This window comes from Acinonyx jubatus, chromosome X (assembly GCF_027475565.1).
Source record: "Acinonyx jubatus isolate Ajub_Pintada_27869175 chromosome X, VMU_Ajub_asm_v1.0, whole genome shotgun sequence".
NCBI classification, from domain to species: domain Eukaryota; kingdom Metazoa; phylum Chordata; class Mammalia; order Carnivora; family Felidae; genus Acinonyx; species Acinonyx jubatus.
Genome location: NC_069389.1, coordinates 91,434,301 through 91,457,636, shown reverse-complemented (window position 1 = coordinate 91,457,636; position 23,336 = coordinate 91,434,301). Strand labels below are relative to the sequence as shown.

General features: G+C 42.5%; 1 protein-coding gene across 4 annotated transcripts in view; it reads left to right on the top strand.

Annotated features, from left to right (window-relative positions):
• The first annotated feature begins 222 nt into the window (after nucleotides 1–222).
• The window catches only part of IL13RA2 (interleukin 13 receptor subunit alpha 2), a 38,596-nt gene continuing 15,482 nt past the window's right edge, over nucleotides 223–23,336 (top strand). For 2 of the 4 annotated variants that reach the window (XM_053201580.1, XM_027054901.2), the window contains exons 1-2: nucleotides 223–380; nucleotides 21,151–21,274. In XM_053201580.1, the coding sequence (XP_053057555.1) occupies nucleotides 21,184–21,274 (91 nt within the window). In that variant the 5' untranslated portion in view covers nucleotides 223–380; nucleotides 21,151–21,183. Of the gene's footprint in view, nucleotides 381–16,879; nucleotides 16,978–17,806; nucleotides 17,939–21,150; nucleotides 21,275–23,336 lie in introns of all 4 variants that reach the window. The other 2 variants (XM_015083542.3, XM_015083543.3) reach the window with 2 other exon arrangements.

The following is a 23,336-nucleotide window of genomic DNA, read 5'->3' as shown; positions in this document are numbered from 1 at the left end:
GAAACAGCATAGACCTGGCAGTTGCATAATTACCTTTGGATTATCTTTTAATTCCCAATGTGGTGAGTCACATAGTAAAATAACATTGGCATCCTGAAATGCCATAGCAGGAACTAATTAAAAAGGGGGAGAAAAATCACTCTGATGAGTTTCGTGATTTCCGCTGAATCTTTTGACACATGTAACCTTGAATGCTGATCTGCTTTGAATGCAAATTTTCTCATATCTACATTTGGTAGATAAACCAGAGCTCCTCCTACATAAAGACTTCAGTTCTAAGGTCATTTAAAATCCATTAAGCTAAGAAGCTATTCATTGAGACAGATTTCAGTGGTAGTTCAGAAGAATGTGATTATAACTGGACACATTATTCATTCATAGTAAGTCTGGAACTTAAGTTTGGGAGAGGGTGTGTGGGGATGAGAGGTAACTTATTTTAACTAATTAGTTCTTTTTAAATAAATAAATAAATTTTCAATAAAAAAACTGGGCTCATAAATCTTTTCATGGCAAAAATAATTTGACTTGATATATATTAATTTGAGGAAATGCTGCATTTTTTTGCATGAAGCAAATAGGTGCTGGATAATCGGTATGAATAACATTTTTGCTTTTAGTTAATTTGTAGTTATTTTCTTATTGGCCTTTATCTCCTATAAAAATCATATTGCCTGTAAGCAAACCTGGTCCTTTGGAAATGGTAAGGATAATTGCATTGGAGAGTTAAGAGGTTTTCTGAAATTATTATTTATGTGGGTTTTTTTTCCTTATAGATGAGAATTCACTACTTTGCAGCAACTTTTCTCTCTTGAGCTCCGAAATAACCACAGAGCTCCTCTAAAAGGAACGACTTAGTATATTTTTATATGATGTTTTGATTTAATTTATGGAACATGTGTATCCTCTATATGTGATGTTTTCATTTATTTGGATATTATGGTTACATACATACAGTTATGAAAATATAAATTCTAATTTTCACTGCTTTTGGTCTGAAATGAACTAACATCTTATACATTTGATGCTTGTTTTCTTCTGAAAAAATGGTTAACAAGTAAATCTGACCATCACTTTTGCACACTGCACTCTCTTTGGATAGCTCCAGATTCGTGTTCTTTGTTTAATATGTAAGAGGGTATATCAAGCCAGGACATGAATACAAGAAATTTACCAGTTGTTTTTGATACAAATTTTATTAAAATATGAAATGTTTTAGAGAGTTTAAGACTTAAGCAAGCTGCATAGAATTATTATTGTTATTATTATTATTATTATTATTATTATTATGAACAGAGAATAATAAACTAAGGACTAAGAGCTTTTCATCTTAGTTTCTTTATCTGTGAAATGAGCCAAGTGCCCTGACTATGGCTAATGTAATGAAAGGGAATAGAAATGTTAAAAATGATCATTTAAACAACAGGGTTCAACAAAAGGAGCGGGGGTGGGGTGGGTTTGCTTGTTCCTTTTTCATGTGTTTTTCAGGGTGTCTTCAAGGAATTGCTGGCAGGTGGCTCCTGGATGTGGAAGAAGGGGAAGGCAACTAGTAACAATTGAGTCATTATGCCCACTATGCTGCAGACATTTACATGTACTATCTCATTTAATCATTTCCTAAACCTTATGGTGGCAAGTATCATTGCCTTCATTTGATAAGATAAGAAAATTGGGGCATAGAGAGCTCTGAAGTGTCTTGGCCAGATCTGTGTGGCTGCAGTCCCTGCCGTTCCCATTATTCCATGCTGTTTCTAGCGTCACTGCTGAAGCAACGCCGAGAAGATACGCTCTTTGGGATTATGTCTTCCATTCTCGCTGTGTAATCAAGCCTTATGCTGGTGAGGTGGATAGTGTACAGGGCTGTAGAATAGGTCAGCAAGTGCCTATGGGGTGTGATTTAGGAGACTGTCAACAGGTGCCAGCTCACAAATATTTTCCTCGTTGGCCTGTCTCCGTCCCTTCGCCTGAGATTTTACCGCCAAAGTCATTACTTTGGATGTGGAAGCGTTTTGTTTACTTGTTTTGTATTTCTTTGCCAGTGGGGACGCTGGGGAGACTTTCAAATGCACATATCCCTAGGCAGGTTCACAGATTGAATCTTTTATCACTTAATACCTCAGCAGGGAGCATGGAATAGGAGAAAGAACTCAGATTTTGGAGCCAGGAAGACCTGCAACTGAATTCTGTTTCTGGCACATCCTCGCTGTTTAACTGGCACGTGATATTGCATCTTTCAGAGCCTCCCTTTCTTCTTGAGGAAAACAGAGATAATAATGCGTATGCATGGGCCCTTATTCCGGTAACCGTAACATATGGAACATCGGGTATGGGCTGCCGTAATAGAGTGGGAAGAGCACTGGAACGGAAGTCAGGAGCCTTGGTGTTCTGCCATATCCGTTTCGTTTATTCAGGTAGATATTTACTGAGCATCTACTATGTGCCATGCACTGTGCTAGGCACTGAGGATACAGCATAAACCGTTTGAAGTCCCTGCCTCCTTAAAGCTTAAGTTCTAGTTCGTTGCTCACGCAACTATACCCGCATCCCGGTCACGGAGCGCAAAATACATGTGACCCCTGACCTCTCACTGAGTTTACGGTCTAACGGAGTAGAAGTGAATCCACTTATCCCACAAATTAGTCCAAGATTAAAACCATCATAAGTCTTTAAAGGAAATGCAGTGCCTGTAAAGCACGTCACAGGGGCTTCATTTCAACGCCTCTGAGCAAGTGACATCTGAGCTGAAACGCGAAGAAGGAAGAGGTACTAAGCAGGTCATCCTTCTACGTGGTTTTACTCAGAGCCTTCGGGCTTTCCCTCAGTTCTCTTACACCGTCTTTGGTGGTTATTGCAAACTTTATCCTCTGTCATTGAGCCTCCTACTCAGCTACAACATATTTATCCTCAGCAGGTAGGCTTGGCTCCCATTTCACGCAGAAAATAAACGCCATCAAGTGTGCCTGAACCTCTGATGCACCCACCCCACTGCCTTTTATAAACACAATCGATTTTTGTCTTCATCCCTGCTTTTGTCCTGTCTCAGAGCCCTCCGTCGGTCCAAATTCCGTCTTTCCACTTTTGTTTTATTTCTTTACTTTTTAATGCTTATTTATTTTTGACAGAGAGAGAGAGAGAGAGAGCATGAACGGGGGAGGGTTAGAGAGAGAGAGAGAGAGGGAGCCACACAAGCCGAAACAGGCTCCAGGCTCCGAGCTGTCACCACACAGCCCGACGCGGGGCTCGAACTCCCGGACCGCGAGATCGTGACCTGAGCCGAAGTCGAACGCTCAACCGACTTCGGGCCCCTCCGCTTTTGTTTTAGATTACATGCTGGCCTCTTGCTTTTTTCAGGGATTTCTTTACATAAGTATTCCCTTTCTCTTCTGTCTTTTAGTCCCTTCCTCTGTATGGGTTGTTTATTCAGTGAAGAGAGCAAGCTATCTTTTCTTAACCCTTCCCTGTATAACCAAGACCTATAGAACCTATACAACTAGGCTCCAATAAAAAGCGATTTATACATAGGACTGCCTTTACCAAAGTCACTAACTGCTTCTTATGTCCAAGTACAAGAGGCACATTGCCATTCTTGTCTTACTAACCGCCCCCCCCCCCCCCGCCCTCATGCCATCCCTTTTGGCTTCGGAGCACTTGGCTTTTGAATACTTTTTTCCTTGAGATCTCCTACTTCAGTAGTCTTCCTCGATGCCACTTGCTGTCAGTCCCCTTTATTACCACCAGTATTAACTCCAGACTCTTTTAACATGGCTCAGAAAACATGCCTGTGTACCTCTTACCCTGCAGCCCAAACAAACCGCTCCTACAGGTCTGGATTCGTTACTTCCCTCCTTTGGCTTAATCAATTTCCGTTGAGGAGGAGTCCCTCCCTCATATTCCCTGCGCCGGCAAACACCTACTCCTTATCTATGAGATAGTTGAGGTACTACTTGCTGTAAGGACTCTTACTGGACCGCTACGGAGCAGATTAGGCACCTGTCCTCGGTGCTTCTAGGTGCTTGCCTCTCAGAATGTACCACACCTTATTATAATCGAAGTTACTGCGAAATTCGTCTGCAATTTCAGTATAGAAGGAATTTCACATTTCTTTTTTTTTCAATATATGAAATTTATTGTCAATTTGGTTTCCATACAACACCCAGTGCTCATCCCAACAGGTGCCCTCCTCAATGCCCATCACCCACTTTCCCCTCCCTCCCACCCCCCATCAACCCTCAGTTTGTTCTCAGTTTTTAAGAGTCTCTGATGCTTTGGCTCTCTCCCACTCTAACCTCTTTTTTTTTTTTCCTTCCCCTCCCCCATGGGTTTCTGATAACTTTCTCAGGATCCACATAAGAGTGAAAACATATGGTATCTGTCTTTCTCTGTATGGCTTATTTCACTTAGCCTAACACTCTCCAGTTCCATCCACGTGGCGACAAAGGGCCAGATTTCATTCTTTCTCATTGCCACGTAGTACTCCATTGTGTATATAAACCACAATGTCTTTATCCATTCGTCAGTTGATGGACATTTAGGCTCTTTCCATAGTTTGGCTATTGTTGAGAGTGCTGCTATGAACATTGGGGTACAAGTGCCCCTATGCATCAGCACTCCTGTATCCCTTGAGTAAATTCCTAGCAGTGCTACTGCTGGGTCATAGGGTAGGTCTATTTTTAATTTTCTGAGGAACCTCCACACTGCTTTCCAGAGCGGCTGCACCAGTTTGCATTCCCACCAACAGTGCAAGAGGGTTCCCGTTTCTCCACATCCTCGCCAGCATCTAAAGTCTCCTGATTTGTTCATTTTAGCCACTCTGACCGGCATAAGGTGGTTATTGTTGAGAGTGGTGCTATTTCAAAGTGTTCTTTAGGCTGCCTTGTATTCAGCATTCTGCCGGGAAAGTAAGATATGCAATTTCAGTTAATATTTGAGCATCCTACTGGGTGACACAAATATTCTGAGGTCTTAGGCCACACCGAAGAGTAGGGAGGCCCTTTTGGTAGTTGATCTTTACTTCTCTGTCAACTCTCTGATATACCATTTTGTCTCCACCGGAGACGGCCCTTTTACGTTTGCTGCTGCTACTGCTTCTAGACAAAGCTTGGGGGACTGGGTCATTGCTGAGATTAGGTCCCCTGGGTCTAGGGCCCAGCCCACTCATTAAAATACCTCTGAACTTTTGCCCCTTCCTAGGCTGCTACCATCCAATGTTGAGCTGTTCCCCCTGCTACTTCTAACCCCTGCCACACCCCTGACTTACTTTTGTCTAAACTATATGTCCCTTTCCCTCCTGAGTGCCCTAAAAGGAAGTTCATCTGTCTTCTTGAGACCTGCATCCGTGCTCCTAAGCATAACCTCTCCCTTGAGCTTGGGTTTTGGCAATACAAAAGCTAGGAAAGTAAGTCTGTGCACAACTTCTGCTTTTAGTCTTGGCAATAGGGGGGGAGGGATCCCCTTAAGCAAGGGAAAGAAGAGGAAAAAAGCCTGGTTATCTCCTTGAAATGGGAGGGAGAAGCAAAAAAAAAAAAAACTTTGAGCAAAACACAGACAGTTACACTTGTCTGTTTCTTTTTCTTTTTCTTTTCTTTCTTTCCTTTTTTTTTAAGAATACTTTTAAATATTTATTTATTTTTGAGAGAGAAAGACAGAGCACGAGCAGGGAGAGGCAGAGAGAGAGGGAGACACAGGATCTGAAGCAGGCCCCAGGCTCAGAGCTGTCAGCACAGAGCCTGATGCGGGGCTCGAACTCACAGACCACGAGGTTATGACCTGAGCTGAAGTCAGACACTCAACCGACTGAGCCACCCAGGCGCCCCTATTTTTATTTTTTAATTCTTTTAATGTTTACTTATTTATATTGGAGACAGACAGAGTGCAAGAGAGCAAGCAAGGGAAGAGCAGAGAGACGGGGGAGACACAGAATCCAAAGTAGGCTCCAGGCTCTGAGCTGTCAGCACAGAGTCCAACGCGGGGATTGAACTCATGAACCGTGAGATCCTGACCTGAGACCAAGTCAGACACTTAAGCGGCTGAGCCACCCAGGCGTCCTTCTACTTGTCTGTTTATGAGTCTCTTCCCGTCATTAAATTGCAAGTCCTTTGCAGAATTTCATTTCCTAATATTTCAGTAAAGAGTGTAGATATAACTCACAGTCTAGTCTAGGAGAAGGAGTACTCAGAAAGCATACGGAGGGAAGTGGTGCTATCTGAGCTAAATCTCAGTGACGAGGAGGAATCCGTGAGTAGGCTGCATAAAACAGTATTGGTATCAGGGGACCTGCATGGACGAAAGTTTAGAGAGATAAGACAAGACCCTACTTTTTAAGATCTACATGCAGGAAATGACACTTAAAGTGCTGGTAAGGTCCAGATAATGGAAAGTGTTGATTGCCATGCTAAAGAATTAGTACTTTATTTTATGACAGGCAGTACAACATAGAGGTTGGGGCACAAATTCTGGAATGACTCTTGCCTGGCTTTGAATCTGGCTCCATCACTTATCAGCTATGAGATCCTGTGATAGTCATTTACCTTCTCTGGACCTCGGTTGCCTTATTGTTTATTGGTAAAATGGGATGACATCAGGACCTATTTCATATTGCTGTGGTGAGGACTACGTGAATTAATACAGTGAAAAGCTTTCAAAAGCACTGGCACACCGTGAGTCCGTTGAATTGTGAGCTATTATTATAAATTATTCTCTAGGACAACGGGAAGCTAGTGAAGGAGTTTAAGTGGACATATTTGTGTTCTGAAAAGGTCACACTGACTACTGCATGGAAAATGACACGAATCTGTCTTGTTAGAAGATGGAAATACATCAGGAGATGTTAAGGGCTAGGATGAGTCGTGGGAATGAAGATGGAGTGATAATGGATGGATCCCCAAGGTATTTAGGGAATGGAATCTTTAGGATATTGTGTGTGTGCGTGTACGAAATGGTGGTTGACGATAAATGAGAAAAAGGAATCTGGAATGACTCCTATGTTTCTATTTAGGACACTGCTCGGGAAGTCATGCTACCATTTGGTACTAGAAATAGAGGAAAGGAAAGAGATGATAAGTTACATTAATGCTTTGAGCATTCCTAGTCCCCGTGTGTATTCATGTTCTTTGAAACAGAGAAAAGTGAATTACGTTGTCCATCAGTGTTTTGAAATCATCTATGGAAGGATTCTCTGGATATTTTAAGATAATCTGCATAAGTGGGATTCATCACTGTTCCAGGGAAGATATACTTTCTTCTGCTGTTCTTTGATAAGTGCTAGTTTGTTACTTACATAGCTCAAAAACATTCTTTCTTTCTTTTTTTTTTTTAGAGAGAAGCGCGCATGTGCAAGTTGGGGAGGGGCAGAGGGTGGTAGAGAATGTTAAGTAGGCTTCACGCTCGGGGTGGAGACCGACGTGGGGCCCGATCTCACAACCGTGAGATCATGACGTGAGCCGAAATCAAGAGTTGGACACTTAACCAACTGCCCCTCAAGAATATTATTGAGAAGAATCCTTTGGTGACCAAAGATGCTAAAGTATCAGGGTCCCATGATAGAGCACTGGTAAGTGTATTTTGGATCAGGAGTCTGTCAGCTTTCCCAAACAAAAGTCTTAAAGCCATAGCGGTTCATTCATTCATTCATTCATTCACCAAACACTTGTTGCCTGCTCTGTGATAGGCCTTGTGTTAATATAAAAGCAGAAGCAGTCCCTCCTGTCACGGGCCTCACAGTTGACCATGAGTGATAGAGAGATGAATATTCCAGGCAGATATGGTGAGAGTGGTGAGAAGTAGTCAGATGCCACAGTATTTAGGACCCTGAGGACCAAGTAAACAATTTTTATCTTTATCCCAAGATAACAAGGAAGCCCTGAAGAATTTTTAGCAGGACAGTTGCATAGTCAGATTTGCACTTAGAAAACAGAAGAAAGGCAGTGTGGAAATAGAGCAGGGCCAGAGTAAATTCGAGGAGATGTATTAAGAAGCCATTGTAGGGGCTCCTGGCTGGCTTAGTCTGTAAAAGCATGAGACTCTTGATCTTGGGGTCATGAGTTCAAGCCCCATGTTGGGCCTAGAAATTACTTTAAGAAATGTTTGTTAGTGTCCATAGGTGATAGTTAAAAGTTGAATATAGATTTTTTTTTTTTAAAGAAGCTATTGTAACAGTCTAGGCAAATTATGGTGGTGATTTGGACTAGCCTGGGAGGGATATGGATGGGTATGAGGAGTTTCAAGGGAGGTTTGAAAAATGGATTGAATCCGATTGCAGACTGGACGTAGGAGATACAGTATCAGCTGTTTAGGGTGACAGTGTCTTTGGTTTCTGGCTTGTACTGTTGAATGGACATCACTGCCAACTAGCTAGTTCGGATGAGAGATAAATGTCTGAAAGCCATTGTCGTATTGATGGTAATGGAAGATGTGGAAATAGATAGTAGATAAAATCACCCAGAGAGAACACATTGTCCGAAGACATGAGGGCCTCAAAGAACTCTGACGTGAAATATTAGGACACTAGAACGCTCTTGTCAGAAAGGCCAAGGGAGTAGTGTTTCAGGGATGGTGATAAACAGGTGAATGCCACCAAGAGAGAAAGAAGATTGGAATAAAAAGTATTGATTGGATTCAGTAACCAGGAAGTCATTAGTTATTGTAGCGGGACCTGTTTTAAGAGAGTCATGGATTGGTGGCGGGACAAAGGAAGAAACTAGAAGGAAAGGGAATGATAAAGAGTGAGTGGGGGTGTGGAGAAAGTACCAAGTATAGACAACTCTTTCTAGAAATTTGGCTGTGAGGAAGGATTGGAGCAGTAGTAGCTGGAGGCAAATATGTGGGCAAGGTAGTTTATGTTTTTTAAGCTTAGGGAGTAAAGAGCATGTTTGAATGCGAATGGGATGTATCTGACTGAGAGGTATATCTGCACCTACGTTGAAGATATTAAAGAGAGAAGGAAAGCATTGAATTGTAAGGTTCTGATAACGTGGGCAGGGTATGTGTTTTACCTTAGATGGGTAGGACCTATACTTCGTTTATTATAGCAGGAGGGAAGGAAGAAAGGATGCCGGAAATGCGTGGAATCATGAAGGTGACCGAGTTTGCGTCTGACAGCTCAATTTTGTTTTTAAAGAGACCAGGTCATATGCTGAGGTTGGAGGAGAAGGGATAAAAGAATGAAAGACATCAGAAGAAGGTTTTCATTGTTGTCAGTACTGGAATAAAGTTGAACAGAGACCCGTAATGGTGTTTTTGAGCGGTACTGTGGATTTATTTAAAATGGAATGTTAGGAATTTATCATGAAACTAATCTACTGTGGGACTTCTTCCATCAGCACCCACCTGCGCAGTGACAGGCACAGAGGAAACCTGAGAGTTGAATTCATTCAGATTTGGGATTTTGTTAGGAAGTTATGATAAAAAAGCAGAGAGGCAAGTTTAGTTTTGGGTGTGGAAGCTAATCTAGATCGCATAAAGAAAGGGAAAAAAGGGGGCGCCTGGGTGGCTCGGTCCGTTGAGCGCTCAGGTCATGATCTCATGGTCCATGAGTTCGAGCCCCGTGTAGGGCTGCGTGTGGACAGCTCAGAGCCCGGAGCCTGCTTCGGATTCTGTGTCTCCCTCTCTCTCTGCCCCTCCCCTGCTCGCACTGTCTGTCTGTCTCTCTCTCTCTCAAAGATAGAGAAATAAACATTAAAAAAATTAAAAAAAAAAAAAGAAAGGAGAAGAGGCAAAATCCAACGGATGAATTTGGAAAAAAGCAGTCAAGTCTTTGCAAAGCAGAAAAATGATCAGAGTGGCAGTACTTAAAAACATAAGCTCAAAAGAAATGGAATTATGGGAAAATCATTTTATTTCTCTGGCCTCTATTTTCTCATTTATATATAAGCCATGGTAGAAGCCAAGTGTGTGTGTGTGTGTGTGTGTGTGTGTATGCGCGTGTGTAAATTTGTCCACATACCTCATTGCCTTTTGGTAGTAAGTATCGATAGAATCAGGTCGGCCTCGTTGCTCCCAAAAAGCATCCCACCCACTTCTAAGGAATGAAGTGGAATTGGGGGGTCGGAGGTATTAGTCATTCTAACTTTCCCTTGGATGCTCAGGCAAAGGAAGACAAAGCCATGTTTTAAAAGGCGCGATTCTATTACAGGTACTTTTTCTTTTCCCTAGGCACGTTTGGCTTTGCTCACCCAGCAGCGATTAATCTCTGATTGTGGAATCAGCCTTGTGCTTCGTCTAACACTTTTGCAGGAAGAACAGCACACGCTGTTGATAGAGCTGGTACTGATTTATCGAGAGGCCACTTGAACTCCAGGGCATCTTGGTAACAACCAAAGCGTGTGGGATGAACTGTCAATATCTGGAAAAGGGGAAGTTACATGTGATTAAAACTATGTGAGGGCATCAGCAGAACCTCCAGAGGGCCTTGGAGAGTCCTCGACGACTTAGATCCTCCTGTGGATGACTCTGTGTGTGTGTGTGTGTGTGTGTGTGTGTGTGTGTGTGTTTGGTGAAAAGTTTCTGCTGTGGCGTTTTGTGGCTGTAATATTTGCAAGTGGGGTGGTTCAGTATGTTCTCCCCTCCCCTGCCCAAAGTATCTGTTTGGAGACTTCAGTCAAAGGAAGTGCGGCATAAGCTTAATTGTGGCCCTTTACAGGAACGAGCTTCTGACTCAGGCTACGTAGAAAATGAGGGGTTGGACTGTAATAATGCAAAGTTCTTTTATTTCTTGGAAATTTGTGCTTGAAGGGTTATGAACTTTTAAAGTATTTTAATACACAATGCTAAATACTTCTCTAGTTAGGTTATGGGTTTTGCTTAAATAAGAAGGTGGTTTATTTTGCTCTCACATGACTGTCTTGAGGTAGCTAATCCAAGGCTGCAGAAAGAATATGCAGCTTTATTGCATGAGGTCAAGAGCCCTGGGCTACTCTGAACTTGTTGTTCTGCCACACCTAGGGTGTTTCCCTCATCTACTTGTTCAAAGGTGGCTCACTGCCAAGACCATATTCTAAGCAGCAGAATGGGGAAAGGAGAAAAGGTCCATTCTCGGGGGTCGCCGGGGTGGCTCAGTCGGTTGAGCGTCCGACTTCGGCTCGGGTCATGATCTCACTGTTTGTGAGGAGTTCGAGCCCCGTATGGGGCTCTGTGCTGTCAGCTCAGAGCCTGGAGCCTGCTTCGGATTCTGTGTCTCCCTCTCTCTGTCCCTCCCCCACTCACGCTCTGTCTCTCAAAAAATGAATAAACGTTAAAAAAAAAATGTAATGAAAAGGTCCATTCTTTTTATTTTATTTTATTTTTTTATTTGTTTGCTATTTATTTGTTTGTTTGAGACAGAACGAGAGAGGGGGGGGGGCAAAGGGAAAGAGAGAGCATCTTAAGCAGGCTCCACACTCCACGCAGAGCCTGACACAGGGCTTGATCTCCCAACCTCCATGACCTCAGATCATGACCTAAGCCAAAAACAAGAGTCAGACACTTAGCAGACTGAACCACCCAGGCGCTTCAAGGACCATCCTTTCTAAAGGCATGACCCAGAGATTGGAGATAACACTTCTGTTTATATCTTTTGGGTCAGAACTTAAGCACATGTCATGTAGCTGAAAAGATGTTCAGAAATGTTGGTCTTCGTTTTGTGTAGACACAAACTGTGTTAAAAATTCTCTGTGCTCTGCCTGTTCATCCCTCTCCCTCACTCCAACCCCTGGCAACCTTTGGTCATTTTATTATCTTCATGCTTTTGCCTTTTCCAGAATGTCATATAGCTGGAAGCATATAGTATGTAGCCTTTTCAGATTGGCTTCTTTCACTAGGTAATAGGTGTTTAAAGCTCCTCCATGTCTTTAAAAAAATTTTTTTTTCATGTTTATTCATTTTTGAGAGGGGGGGGAGGGGCAGAAAGAGGAGGCAGGATCCAGGTTCTTAGCTGTCAGCACAGAGCACGATGCGGGACTTGAACCCATGAACCATGAGATCATGACCCGAACTGAACTCAAGAGTCGGATACTTAACCAACTGAGCCACCCAAGAGCCTCCCCCCCCCATGTCTTTCCATGGCTTGATAACTCATTTCTTTTTAGCACTGAATAATATTCCATTGTCTGTCTGGATGTACTATAATTTATGTATCTATTCACCTCCTGAAAGACATCTTGGGTTGCTTCCAAGTGTTGGCAATCATGAATGAAACTGCTAAACACATCCACGCTCGGATTTTTGTGTAGACGTAGCTTTTGACTTCTTTGGGTAAATACCAACAAGCACGATTGCTAGGTGGTATCGTAAGAATATATTTAGCTTTGAAGAATTCACCACACTGTCTTCCAAAGTGGCTGTACTGTTTCGCCTTCCCACCAGCGATGAATGATCGTTCCTGTCGCTTCACATCCCCTTTATCATTTGTTGTTGGTGGTGTTCCAGATTTTGGCCACTCTACTCGGAGTGTAGTGAATAACTGTGTTTCTGACTGCTCCTTGAGTAGGCTAGAGCGTAGGGAACAGTGCGTTTTGCTTGTTCTCGTATCTGTAGCCTTGAGTGCAAAATGGATGCTCAGGAAATGTCTGGGAAATGAAGATCTGGATGGATGCCTATGACCGTGTCAGCATCCATACAGCCATCAGACAGATTAGAAAAATAGAGACTCGGAGATTCCGTTTTGATGAGAAGACTCTAAAGTCACTTAGGAAACATGGTCTAACCCAGGTTCAAAAGCAGCTATCGAAAACAGTGAGAGGGGCGCCTGAGTGGGTCCGTCAGGTAAGCGTCTGACTCTTGATTTTGGCTCAAGTCATGATCTCATGGTTTGTGAGTTTGAGCCCCGTGTCCGGCTCGGCACTGACAGCGTGGAGCCTGCTTGAGATTCTCTCTCTCTGCCCCTCCTCCACTCACGCTCTCTCTGTCTCAAAATGAAAAGCAAAGCAAAACAAAACAAAAAAACAGTGAGAAAGTGGGTAGGTAGGTAGATCTATCACTTAGGATTATGAAGTGGATTTAGTTAGAGCTTTTAAGCAGATGATTATAAAGAACCAGTTGTCTTAAAATAGGAAATTCATTTTTAGGAAAGGCAATAAGTCCACTGGAAAATAATCTCTGCCTGCATACAAGTACAAAAATAACTCTTTTTTTGTCATATGCAGTTAAAAAATTTTTTTAACGTTTTTTCATTTTTGAGAGAGAGAGAGAGAGAGAGAGAGGGAGAGAGACATGGAGCATGAGTGGGAGAGGGGCAGAGAGAGAGGGAAAAACAGAATCTGAAGCGGGCTCGAGGCTCTGAGCTGTCAGCACAGAGTCTGACCCGGGGCTCAAACTCACAGACCAAGAGATCATGACCTGAGCCACAGTCTGAAGCTTAACCAACTGAGCCACCCAGTTGCCCCTGTCATAAGCACTTTTAAAAAGTAAGCTTACAAAGTTCCAAAACTGGTTTAATCTTCAAGTGACCATGGGAAGTATTATTCTGAAGCTGAAGAGCTAATGAAAGTGTATTGAGAAGAGAGAATGTTCTGGTGTTTTAAAAATGAAAGGCAGGAAAAATAAAAGAAGATAAAAACAGAGAGGGAGGCAAACCATAAGAGACTCTTAACTATAGAGAGCAAACTGAGGGTTGATGGAGGGGAGGGGGGTGGGGGGATGGGCTAGATGGGGGATGGGCATTAAGGAGGGTACTTGTTGGGATGAGCACTGGGTGTCCTAGGTAAGTGACGAATCAGTACAGTCTCCTGAAACCCAATATTACATTATATGTTAACTACCTTGAATTTAAGTCAAAATTTGGAAAAAAAAAAAATGGAGCACCTGTGTCCCTTTATAGCAAACTCCTCAGCAGAGTTATCTATACTCATGGTTTCCATTTGCCCATCTATCCTTTTGTGAACCCACTTTAATCTGAGATTTGCTCCAGATACTCCCCTTTTTCCCTTATCAGGGTCCCCAGTTATTTCCCATTTTCCCAATCTATTAGACCATTCTCAGGCCTCATCTTATTTGTCCTGTCAGCAGCTTTTGACATTGTCTATCACTCTATCCTTGAACCATTTTCTTTACATGGTTTCTGGGGCACCAAAAACTCTAGAGGTTTTCCTCTTACCTCCCTGGCCTCGCCTTAGTCTCCCTTGTTGGTATATCTTCATTGTTTGACCTCTGTATATTAGAGTGTCCCAGATCTCAGGCCTTGGTTCTCTTTTCTTTATTTCATCTACTTTATAGTATGCCCTAGAGGACTTCAATTGTTCATGTGGCTTTAATACTATCTATATACTGGTGACTGTCAAATATATATCTGTAGCTCTGGTCTTTCCCTGAATTTCCAGAGTCAGATGTCCAACCGCCTATTCATCTTCTCCCCTTGGGTGTTGAGTTAGGCAGCTTAAACTGAACCATCCAAAGCTGAACTCTTGTCCATCATCCCCAGGCCCCATCAACAATGATCCCGTTGCCCATGACAGAAATAGAGGCATCGTCCTCTGATACTCTACACTCAGTCCATCGGTAGATCCCATCAGGGTCTCCACTGCCTTCAGCTTGATCCGTGTCACCGTCAGCTCTAACCAGCATTATTGCTCCCACCTCTTCCTTCCGTACAGAGCAGCCTGTGAAAATGTAAGTTACATCATGTGACCATACTCACGACTGTGCAACTGCCTCCCCCTTTACTAAAATAAATGGGAAATTCGGTACCATGGTCTGCCTATCTTTATGAGACCATTTAACCTTTTCTCTTTTCTGTCCTACTGGGCTTGCTATTTCTAGAACTGCGAAGCTGATTCCCACCTCAGGGCTTTCGATTGTGCTATTCCTTCTGCCTGGAAGATTCTTCTCCTGTGTCTTTACCTGATTCATTTCCTCACTTCATGGAAGTCCTTCATGCCACTTTTTCAGGGAGGCATTCCCTGACCATCCTATTTAAACGGAGTCCTCATTACTCTCTTTCAAATTACCCTGCTTTATTTTTCTTGATAGAAATTATAACGATCTGATATGTTTATCGTCTGTCTCCCACACCAGAAAGTTAGTTCCAAAAGGGCAGGTGTTTTTGTCTTATTCCCTGTTGTATCCCTCATGCCTGGAAGATTGCCTGGCATGTGGTAGGCTTCCGAAACTAATTGGTAAATAATGAATACACAATAGAAATATTTATATGTCTTCGTTAACATTAACATTCTTTTCTATAATTAATGGTACTATACACAGTATAATATCGTATTTTCATGTATTTACAATTGAAGCCTCATGAACATGAAGGAACATACTGGTAGAATAATCTTGAAGTCACATAAAACCTGCTATTATTGTACAATTGTACATTTTGTGTTCTGTTTTTACTTAATTCGAGGGGGTGGGGCACACTCTATTATTTACTTTTGAAATTGTTACGCGAAGTGAATGTTTTGAGTACACAGTCTTTGCTTGCTGACACGTATTTGGGAGCATCTGGGAATGAGAAGGGTGTTGAACAAAAGAGATTGTTTTCCTAGTTCCAGAGAAGTGGTGCCTTTCAAGATAACTGCTTTGCTCTACAGTATGATTTCACTTGAATAGCATGTAAGGTATATTTCATAATAGCAATTTGACCAGTTCTAAAAAGTGGATGAAGTGGGGGAGTTTTTTAAAGGGTTGCAAAAGCCTGCTGGCGGTTTGGTGGGTGGGATTATGGACTAATAAAGCTCTGATCAGCTCAGATGAGGGACTAATTCTGAAATGTGTAAACTGCTTCATGAATTAACACTGTGGACCTGGCAGTTGCTGTTGTAGCTCAAAACCGAATTCACTGGTTTTGAGAGTGCTTTAGGAAACTTGTTAGCTGGATGAACTCAGGATGTCTTATAGGAAACCATCTAAAAAAAGAACGGGGTGTGGGGGGGGGGGGATCCCTGGGTGGCTCCGTTGATTAAGTGTCTGACTTTGGCTCAGGTCATGATCTCAAGGTCCGTGGGGTCGAGCCCCGCGTCGGGCTCTGTGCTGACAGCCTGCTTCCGATTCTGCGTCTCCCTCTGTCTCTGCCCCTCCCCCAACTCACGCTCGGTCTCTTTCTCTCTCTCTCTCTCTCTCTCTCTCAAAAATAAATAAACATTGAAAAAAAATGTAAAAGAAAAATGAGGGAGTAAGATGACTGACCTATGTTTTACAAGATTCATTGAACATATTTCATAAATATCAATATGCAATGTCATGTTATACAGACCCAGTTGTTAAAGTGATATTTGTCGAAGAGAGATCCTACCTCTCTTTCCTTGGTCTACAGCGATTGTTGTCATTCAGCATGTGTCTAACGTTTCTGTGTGTTTCTGCGGGAAATGAATCACACTTGACGAGTGGCAAGAACGATGAATCTGTCTGAAGAACAGATTATTTGCTAGTTATTATCTAAATCAGATTTGACTCACCACTCGTTCCTATGTGACTGTACTGTTACCGAGCGGTGTATTTGTATTGATCTCAGCGTGTTGTCAGGCCTCGGGGTCTGGCGGGTTCCAGAGGTGCTGATTATGATGCTGAGTCATGGCCATATGCCAGAAGCTATGAATAGACCTCTGTACATGTTGGATAGTCTCCTTGAAACAAGATTCGTTATTCAGGAAGCTAGTGCTTTTGAGTCACATCCTGAAACCATGGATGGATACGCAGCGGATTAACTGATATGAGAGGAAATTGGTCCCTCCACGTTTTCATTTTTCTCTCCTCAAGCTTTTTTCTCCCAGCCCTATTCTTACTGCTCTGGCTGTTTCTCTAGACACTTTAAATAATGTGAATGGGAGGTTTCAAGTTTTATAACGCTGATTTTTTTCAGTCTGACGGCAACATAAATAACATGGCCATACTTTTTTGTACGTGTTTTTTTTTTTTTTTTTTAAGAAGTCATCTGAGGGACCTTGTCAGACTCCATTCATTATTTTCTAATCCATAGGCATTTGTCTCTGTAACGTGGTTGCTGCCTTGACAAACAAAACGACCTGCGGTCATTTCATACGCTTTGGAATAATCTTTCTGTATTTCTTTGTCAAGGTAGGAAAGGAACTTTTCTACAGAGCCATACTTTGCGAGTGACTACCTTCTCAGCCTTGCCACATTTTTCTGTCCCTTACTTCTTTTCCCTTGCCTTTCAACACAGATTCGTACCAGCTGGTGGGGCCTCTCTAAGCCCCAGTTTTACTGATTGTAAATATTTCATACCAACCTTATACACCTGCAGGGGTGTGGAAATAATTCAGTACATTCTTTGTAAGCTGTGAAAAGAGAGGCGAATGCCTGAAATTAATTATTATGAAGACACATATCAGTAAACGCAACTGACGTATGAACAAGGGTGGGGGAAGTTGGAGGTTAATAATAAGTGTCTACTTACCAACGGGTGGACGGGTCAATTTTGCTGAATTAGTAGGGGCAAATGTGTAGGGTTGCAACAAGTTATTTTCAAATTTTTGACTAGTAGCCAGGTGCTCAGAAGCATACAGAGCATGCTCAGAGCATACATTCACATACATTGTCTCATTGAATCTTCAGCCCAAGTCTTCCAGGCTGCACCTTCACCTCCACTTTATAGATGGAAATTGAATTATAATTTCCCTCCAAGAGCATTAGTGGTCGAGGCAGGGCCGAAATCCAGTTTGATACACCATTGTGCCTTTTAATATAACAGGTTCCTCAGCTACGTATCTATTTGTTTATCCAAAGATCAATTAGTCCTGTCAGCTTTTACATACAATGCTGTGATTCTGAATTTGTTTTAGTTGCTTTTTGCCCCGCCCATAACCTCCCCCATCTTGTGACTTGTAGAATCTGTATTCTGGCCTGCTGGCTATTTCAGGAGCACCTATTTTTTTTTTTTTTCCAGTGTGCTTGATTATAAGACAGGAAGGGAAGTATTAGAAATTCTAATTAATGTCTCCAAAGTGGAGAAGAGAAAAAAAAGAAGACCTGTGATAATTGCCTATGATAACTCATTTCTTGAGAAACCAGATAATTGGTAAGTACCTGGAGTTTCTCCAGTTATGCCAAGATTATCCCAGCCAGCTCCTAGAACAAGGGGATTATGAAGCACGGCTTTGAAGAGATGGGAAGTGAGGCTGAAAACAGGAAATAGTTTAGGCGTGCCATTCCAAAGGAGATTTTCAGTGGGAAATAGTTTAGGCAGTAATGTTGTGTGAAACTGAGTGGGTAGAAACAGGAAGCTGCCATCCACACTGATCTTAGGAATGGAAAATGCCTAGCATACTGGTTATCATCAAGGGCTTTTGGTACTAGACTGGATTCAGATCCAAGCTTCACCATTTACGGTCTCTGTGACTTGCAGGGAATTGTTTAATTTCTCTGTGTCTCAGCGTCTAGTCTTTAAAATGGGAAAGAAAAGAGTACATCCATCCAATGCTGACTATGAGTATTCTATGATATAATGTATGTAGAATGCTTAGCACAAGGCGGCGCCCGGGATGCTGTGAATGCTGAATAAATAGTAGAAGGATTGTTGCTCTCATAAGATACTGCGACATGTCACTTGCGCCTTGTATCTTCGACAAGGTTTACCTGGAATAGTATGCGGCAGAACAAAGGTGCTCAGTGAAAGGTTGTTGGAGTATTACTCTGCCAAAAAATGTTGTAATGGTAAAACTGTGTGGTGGGTTGATGGTTTGGGTGGTGAGAGTACGTTGACCAAGGTTCAGGGGAGGCTTCTGGTAAGATGGGTAGGTGTAGGACAGCCTCCTTATAAAAAGAAAATTTGTTTTCGAGTCAGTGAGAAGGGCTCATGAGAGCTGGTTTTCAGTCCTAGCTCTGCCACCAATAAGGTGTGTGAGTTTGGACAATTCACCTTTCTCCCGTGGTATTTCCTCCTTTTTAAAAAACAACGAGTTGAGACGAGATGCGTGGCTGCTAACTGTGGGCTGGGAGTGGAGAGTAGATCAGAAACGATTTTTAAACTTTGTGTGTCTGCATCTTCATCCCCCATCTTCCCTTTGTCTTCAGGTCCCTTCCTCGCTTGTGAAAAATTCTGTCTTTCCTGGTAACCACATAGTATATAAAGTACCTCACTACACAAGCGGCAATCTTGTAACCCAGAAGCCAAGCAAAGAGTTGTCTTCATGTTCATTTGTGTGAGAAAGTCTGAGTGGGATTTTTTTAAAAAAACGTTTATTTATTTATTTATTTATTTATTTATTTATTTACAGCGGGGGAGGGGCAAAGAGAGAAGGGACAGAGGATCTGAAGCCAGCTCTGCACTGACAGCAGAGAGCCTGATGCGAGGCTTGAGCTCACGAACCATGAGATCATGACCTGAGCCCAAATCAAGAGTCGGACACTTAACTGACTGAGCCACCCAGGCTCCCCCAAACGAGGGATTTTTAACTCTTGCCGTTTGTACTTCACATGACCCCGGGCTATGAAATACGTAAAGACAGACTGATTCGGGGGAGAGAACTTTAAGACGTCTCTGGGAGCAGTTTAAGGGGGGTCTGATCGTCGTAGTCCTTATTGGTAATAGGAAAGGATTTCCCTTACGTCAGACCGATTGCTGCCTTGGATGCAAAAGTAACCAGTGTGTTCACCTCAATCCATGAGAGCAGCTCTGTGGAAGGTCTGTTGACCAGATCTACCTACTACGTACAGGTGCTTCAGAGGACAGCAGAGGGTTTGCACGTGGGGAAGGAGGAGTTGAAGAGAGAGGTTTATCGGACCCCAGGAAGAGAAATGCTGTTCTGTTATGCTTTTATGAGACCTAGAAAAAATAGCATGGTATTGTGATTCAGCCCTGCTAGCTAATTGAAGGAAGACTTAAATACTGGAGTCCCAGAGGAAAAGCGTTCATGATCGTCAAACTTGTGGGATCCAGCATAAGAGGGGTGGAAATACACTGGATTAGGAATCATAGTTCTGTCCTACTTCAGCCCTGCTACTAACTTGCTCTGTAATCTTGAGCAAGTCTGAGTTTTACTTCCCAATATGTAAACGTGACTGGGCTAATGTCTCCAATATACATGCTGGCTTTAATAGTTTGGTCCCAAGATTCTATGATGTAATAATGGAAACTTACCAACATTAGAACATTACAGATCGGCCAGGTAGGTTGAAGAGGGTGGTGGTACAGGAGAGAGGGTCTTTCCTACTTGGTGAATTTATAGCGGAGAAAAAAAAGGTAATCCCTGAATGTTGGAATAGTGATCTTTACTCCTTAACTTCCTGTGAAATTGTTGGCTCCAGGAATATAGACGCAAGGAGAGGTACAGAGCTGGGAGTAGCGATTTTTCTTTGAAAGGAGAGTGGTTTTTGATCAAGTAGGTATGTGGAGACACGAATCCTTTAAATTCTGATCAATCAATATCCTTCAAGAAAGTAAAGATTGTTAGGTTGTATTCTATGACAGTGAAGTGTTGTTTTAAGAAAGGGGTGAAAAGTGAGATTTGCCTTTTAGAGAGGTCATTCTTGCTGTGCGTGGTATGGAGAATGGTTTGGAGGCAGGAAAGACTGGATGATGAGATCCTGACGGGAAGATCCTCATCGTGGAAGGGGCAGTGATAATGGAGAGGCTATACGGGAGAGGGAGGAGTTGAGAAAAATGCCCAGGTTTCTGGTTGGGGCAACTGTGAAGATGTTTCTAGGAAAGAGTAGAGGACAGTGATTTAATATTTATGAAAAAATGGAGCAAAGAGGTATCCGAGGCTTTGGTGTAGTCTCTGTGCTTTCTTAGCTGTCAGATAACTTTCAAATACTTTTTAAATCTCAAAAAAGAGTATATGTATCAGTGTATTTTCTTTGTTGCTAGGAGAGAGGATTGCTATGGAGATCGATGATCTCATAATTCCCACTGTGAGCCAGTGACACTCTGGTGGGTCTGGCTCAGTCAGTCCTCAGGCTGAAGGCTATTTGAAGTCATCTTATCCTGGCTCTAGCATGCCATGTACGGGAAGGTCTCCTTAGGTGGGGTGGGTATGAAGGGATATGGGGGGTTTGGGGTACATTTGTTTTGCCTTTTTCATGCTTTTGTAGAAAAACGAGACTAGAATCCTCCCTTTCCAGTTTTTAGGTTCCAAACTTGATTTTTTTTGGTTTCCACGTTCAAAGGGGCAGTTTTTCCAAATCCTGGGAGAAAGCGCACAGGAGTTTCCGAATGCATTTTTAATTACATTGAGTCATTTGGTTGTTTGAAGTAAGACAAAGTTAAAATGTTGTATTTTTCCTTCTCAGAGTGGCTATTTCAAGGTATTGAATCTTGGAGAAATGGCTTTCGTTCATTTGGACGTCCTATGCTTCTATAGCCTACTCGTTTGCACAGCATTTAGTTCTGTGTCTTCAAATGCTGAGATAAAAGGTAAAGCAACAACGAAGTCGTTTTAAAATTTGGGGTATTAACTGTCTTTTTTTTTTTAATTTTTTTTTAATGTTTATTTATTTTTGAGACACAGAGAGACAAGAGTACGAACGGGGGAGGGGCAGAGAGAGAGGGAGACACAGAATCGGAAGCAGGCTCCAGGCTCTGAGCCATCAGCCCAGAGCCCGACAAAGGGCTCGAACTCACGGACCGCGAGATCGTGACCTGAGGTGACGTCCAACGCTTAACCGACTGAGCCACCCAGGCGCCCCTTAACTGTCTTTTCAACCTACCCTGTTAAAATGCGTAATAAGTAGATGGATTGTTACTGGAAATATTTCAGGAAGTCCATACACAAAAGGTGTTCCCACTAGCCAGCCTCACATATGAGGTAACTAATGATAACGAACACTTTGCAGAGTGAAAGCCAAGCTAAAAGACACTTGCCATACCTTTTTGTATAGTCTTCTAAGAAATAAGACGCCTCATTGCCTGCTACTCAGCTAACTGGAAAACTTTCTTTATTTGCTATCCTTAACTTTTAAGGCAATTAGATACATACGAAAAATATACAGAGACTCAAGTAAAAGTTAAAAATGACCACGGAATTGCTAAATCATGTCTACTGAATTTTTCTTATTGCAGAAGGTAATCAGAACAATGTATTTCACAAAGATTTCTATCCGTAAGAGTTGAAGCAGTGGGATTGTCATTTCAACCTCAGTAGAAGACCTTCTTTATTGGTACACGGGCGTCCCAATGTCAAAGTATAATTTGTGCCACAGTTTTTTTTTTTTTTTTTTTGTGGGTTCTTCACCTCAATGAGTATTAAGAAATCCAGCATTAAAATAAATGGGCCGAAATGAATTTATTAGCAGAAAGGCAACATGAGGGTGGCACTATAGTGCTATTACATTTGCTAGTAATAGAAAAGTTTATAGAATTGTTTGTTTGCTTTTTATCTTTTAAATTAAAAAAAAATTTTTTTTTTACATTTATTCACCTTTGAGAGACAGAGAGAGACAGAGCGTGAGTGGGGGAGGAGCAGAGAGAGAGGGAGACACCGAATCCGAAAAAGTCTCCGGGCTCCGAGCTGTCAGCACAGAGCCCGATGTGGGACCCGAACTCACGGACCGTGAGATCGTGACCTGAGCCGAAGTCTGACGCTCAACGGACTGAGCCACCCAGGCGACCCTTAAAATTTTTTTCAATGTTTATTTATTTTTGAGAGAGAGAGAGAGAGCGAGAGAGAGAGAGAGAGAGAGAGAGAGAGAGAGAGCGCGCGCGCATGAGCGGGGGAGGGGGCGACAGAGAGAGGGAAACACAGAATCCAGGCGCCCCTGTTTGTTTGCTTTTTAAGTCACCAGATGGGGGCGCCTGGGTGGCTCAGTCAGTTAAGCGTCAGACTTCGGCTCAGATCACGATCTCGTGGTCTGTGAGTTCGAGCCCCGCGTCGGGCTCTGTGCTGACAGCTTGGAACTTAGAACCTGGAGCCTGCTTCGGATTCTGTGTCTGCCTCTCTCTCTGCCCCTTCCCCACCGGCGCTCTGTCTCTGTCTCTCAAAAATGAATGAACACTAAAAAGCTTTTTTTTTTTTAAATCACTAGATGGAGGAGCTATTGTCCTGCACTGTTCCTTACCTCCCCCACCCCCAAATAAAACGGGCTTTTTCCTAATGCCACTCTGCTCAGCTGCCTGACAGTTTTTCTTAAGTCCGTCCAGAGAATGGCCCTGGTTGGCCATACTCTAGGAATAGCTCTGAACTTTAGTTAGCTAGAGGGTTCAGTTAACCAGAATTGAACAACAAGATCTGCTTGTGAATAATTCTTCAGGCATTTAGCCATAGTAGTCATATTTTACGTTTTCTATCCCTTTTGCCAGGATGTTATATGTATATAATAAACACTGAATTAATACTGATTGGCTCTTGCTATTAGGTTTACATAATCAAGTGCTCCCATCCTAGGGCAAATTCTGGTCTACATAACCACAGAGATAACTCCATGTTGAATTTCTTGTATCTATGAAAACTTAGTACCGCGCTAGGCAAAGTCATGTTTGC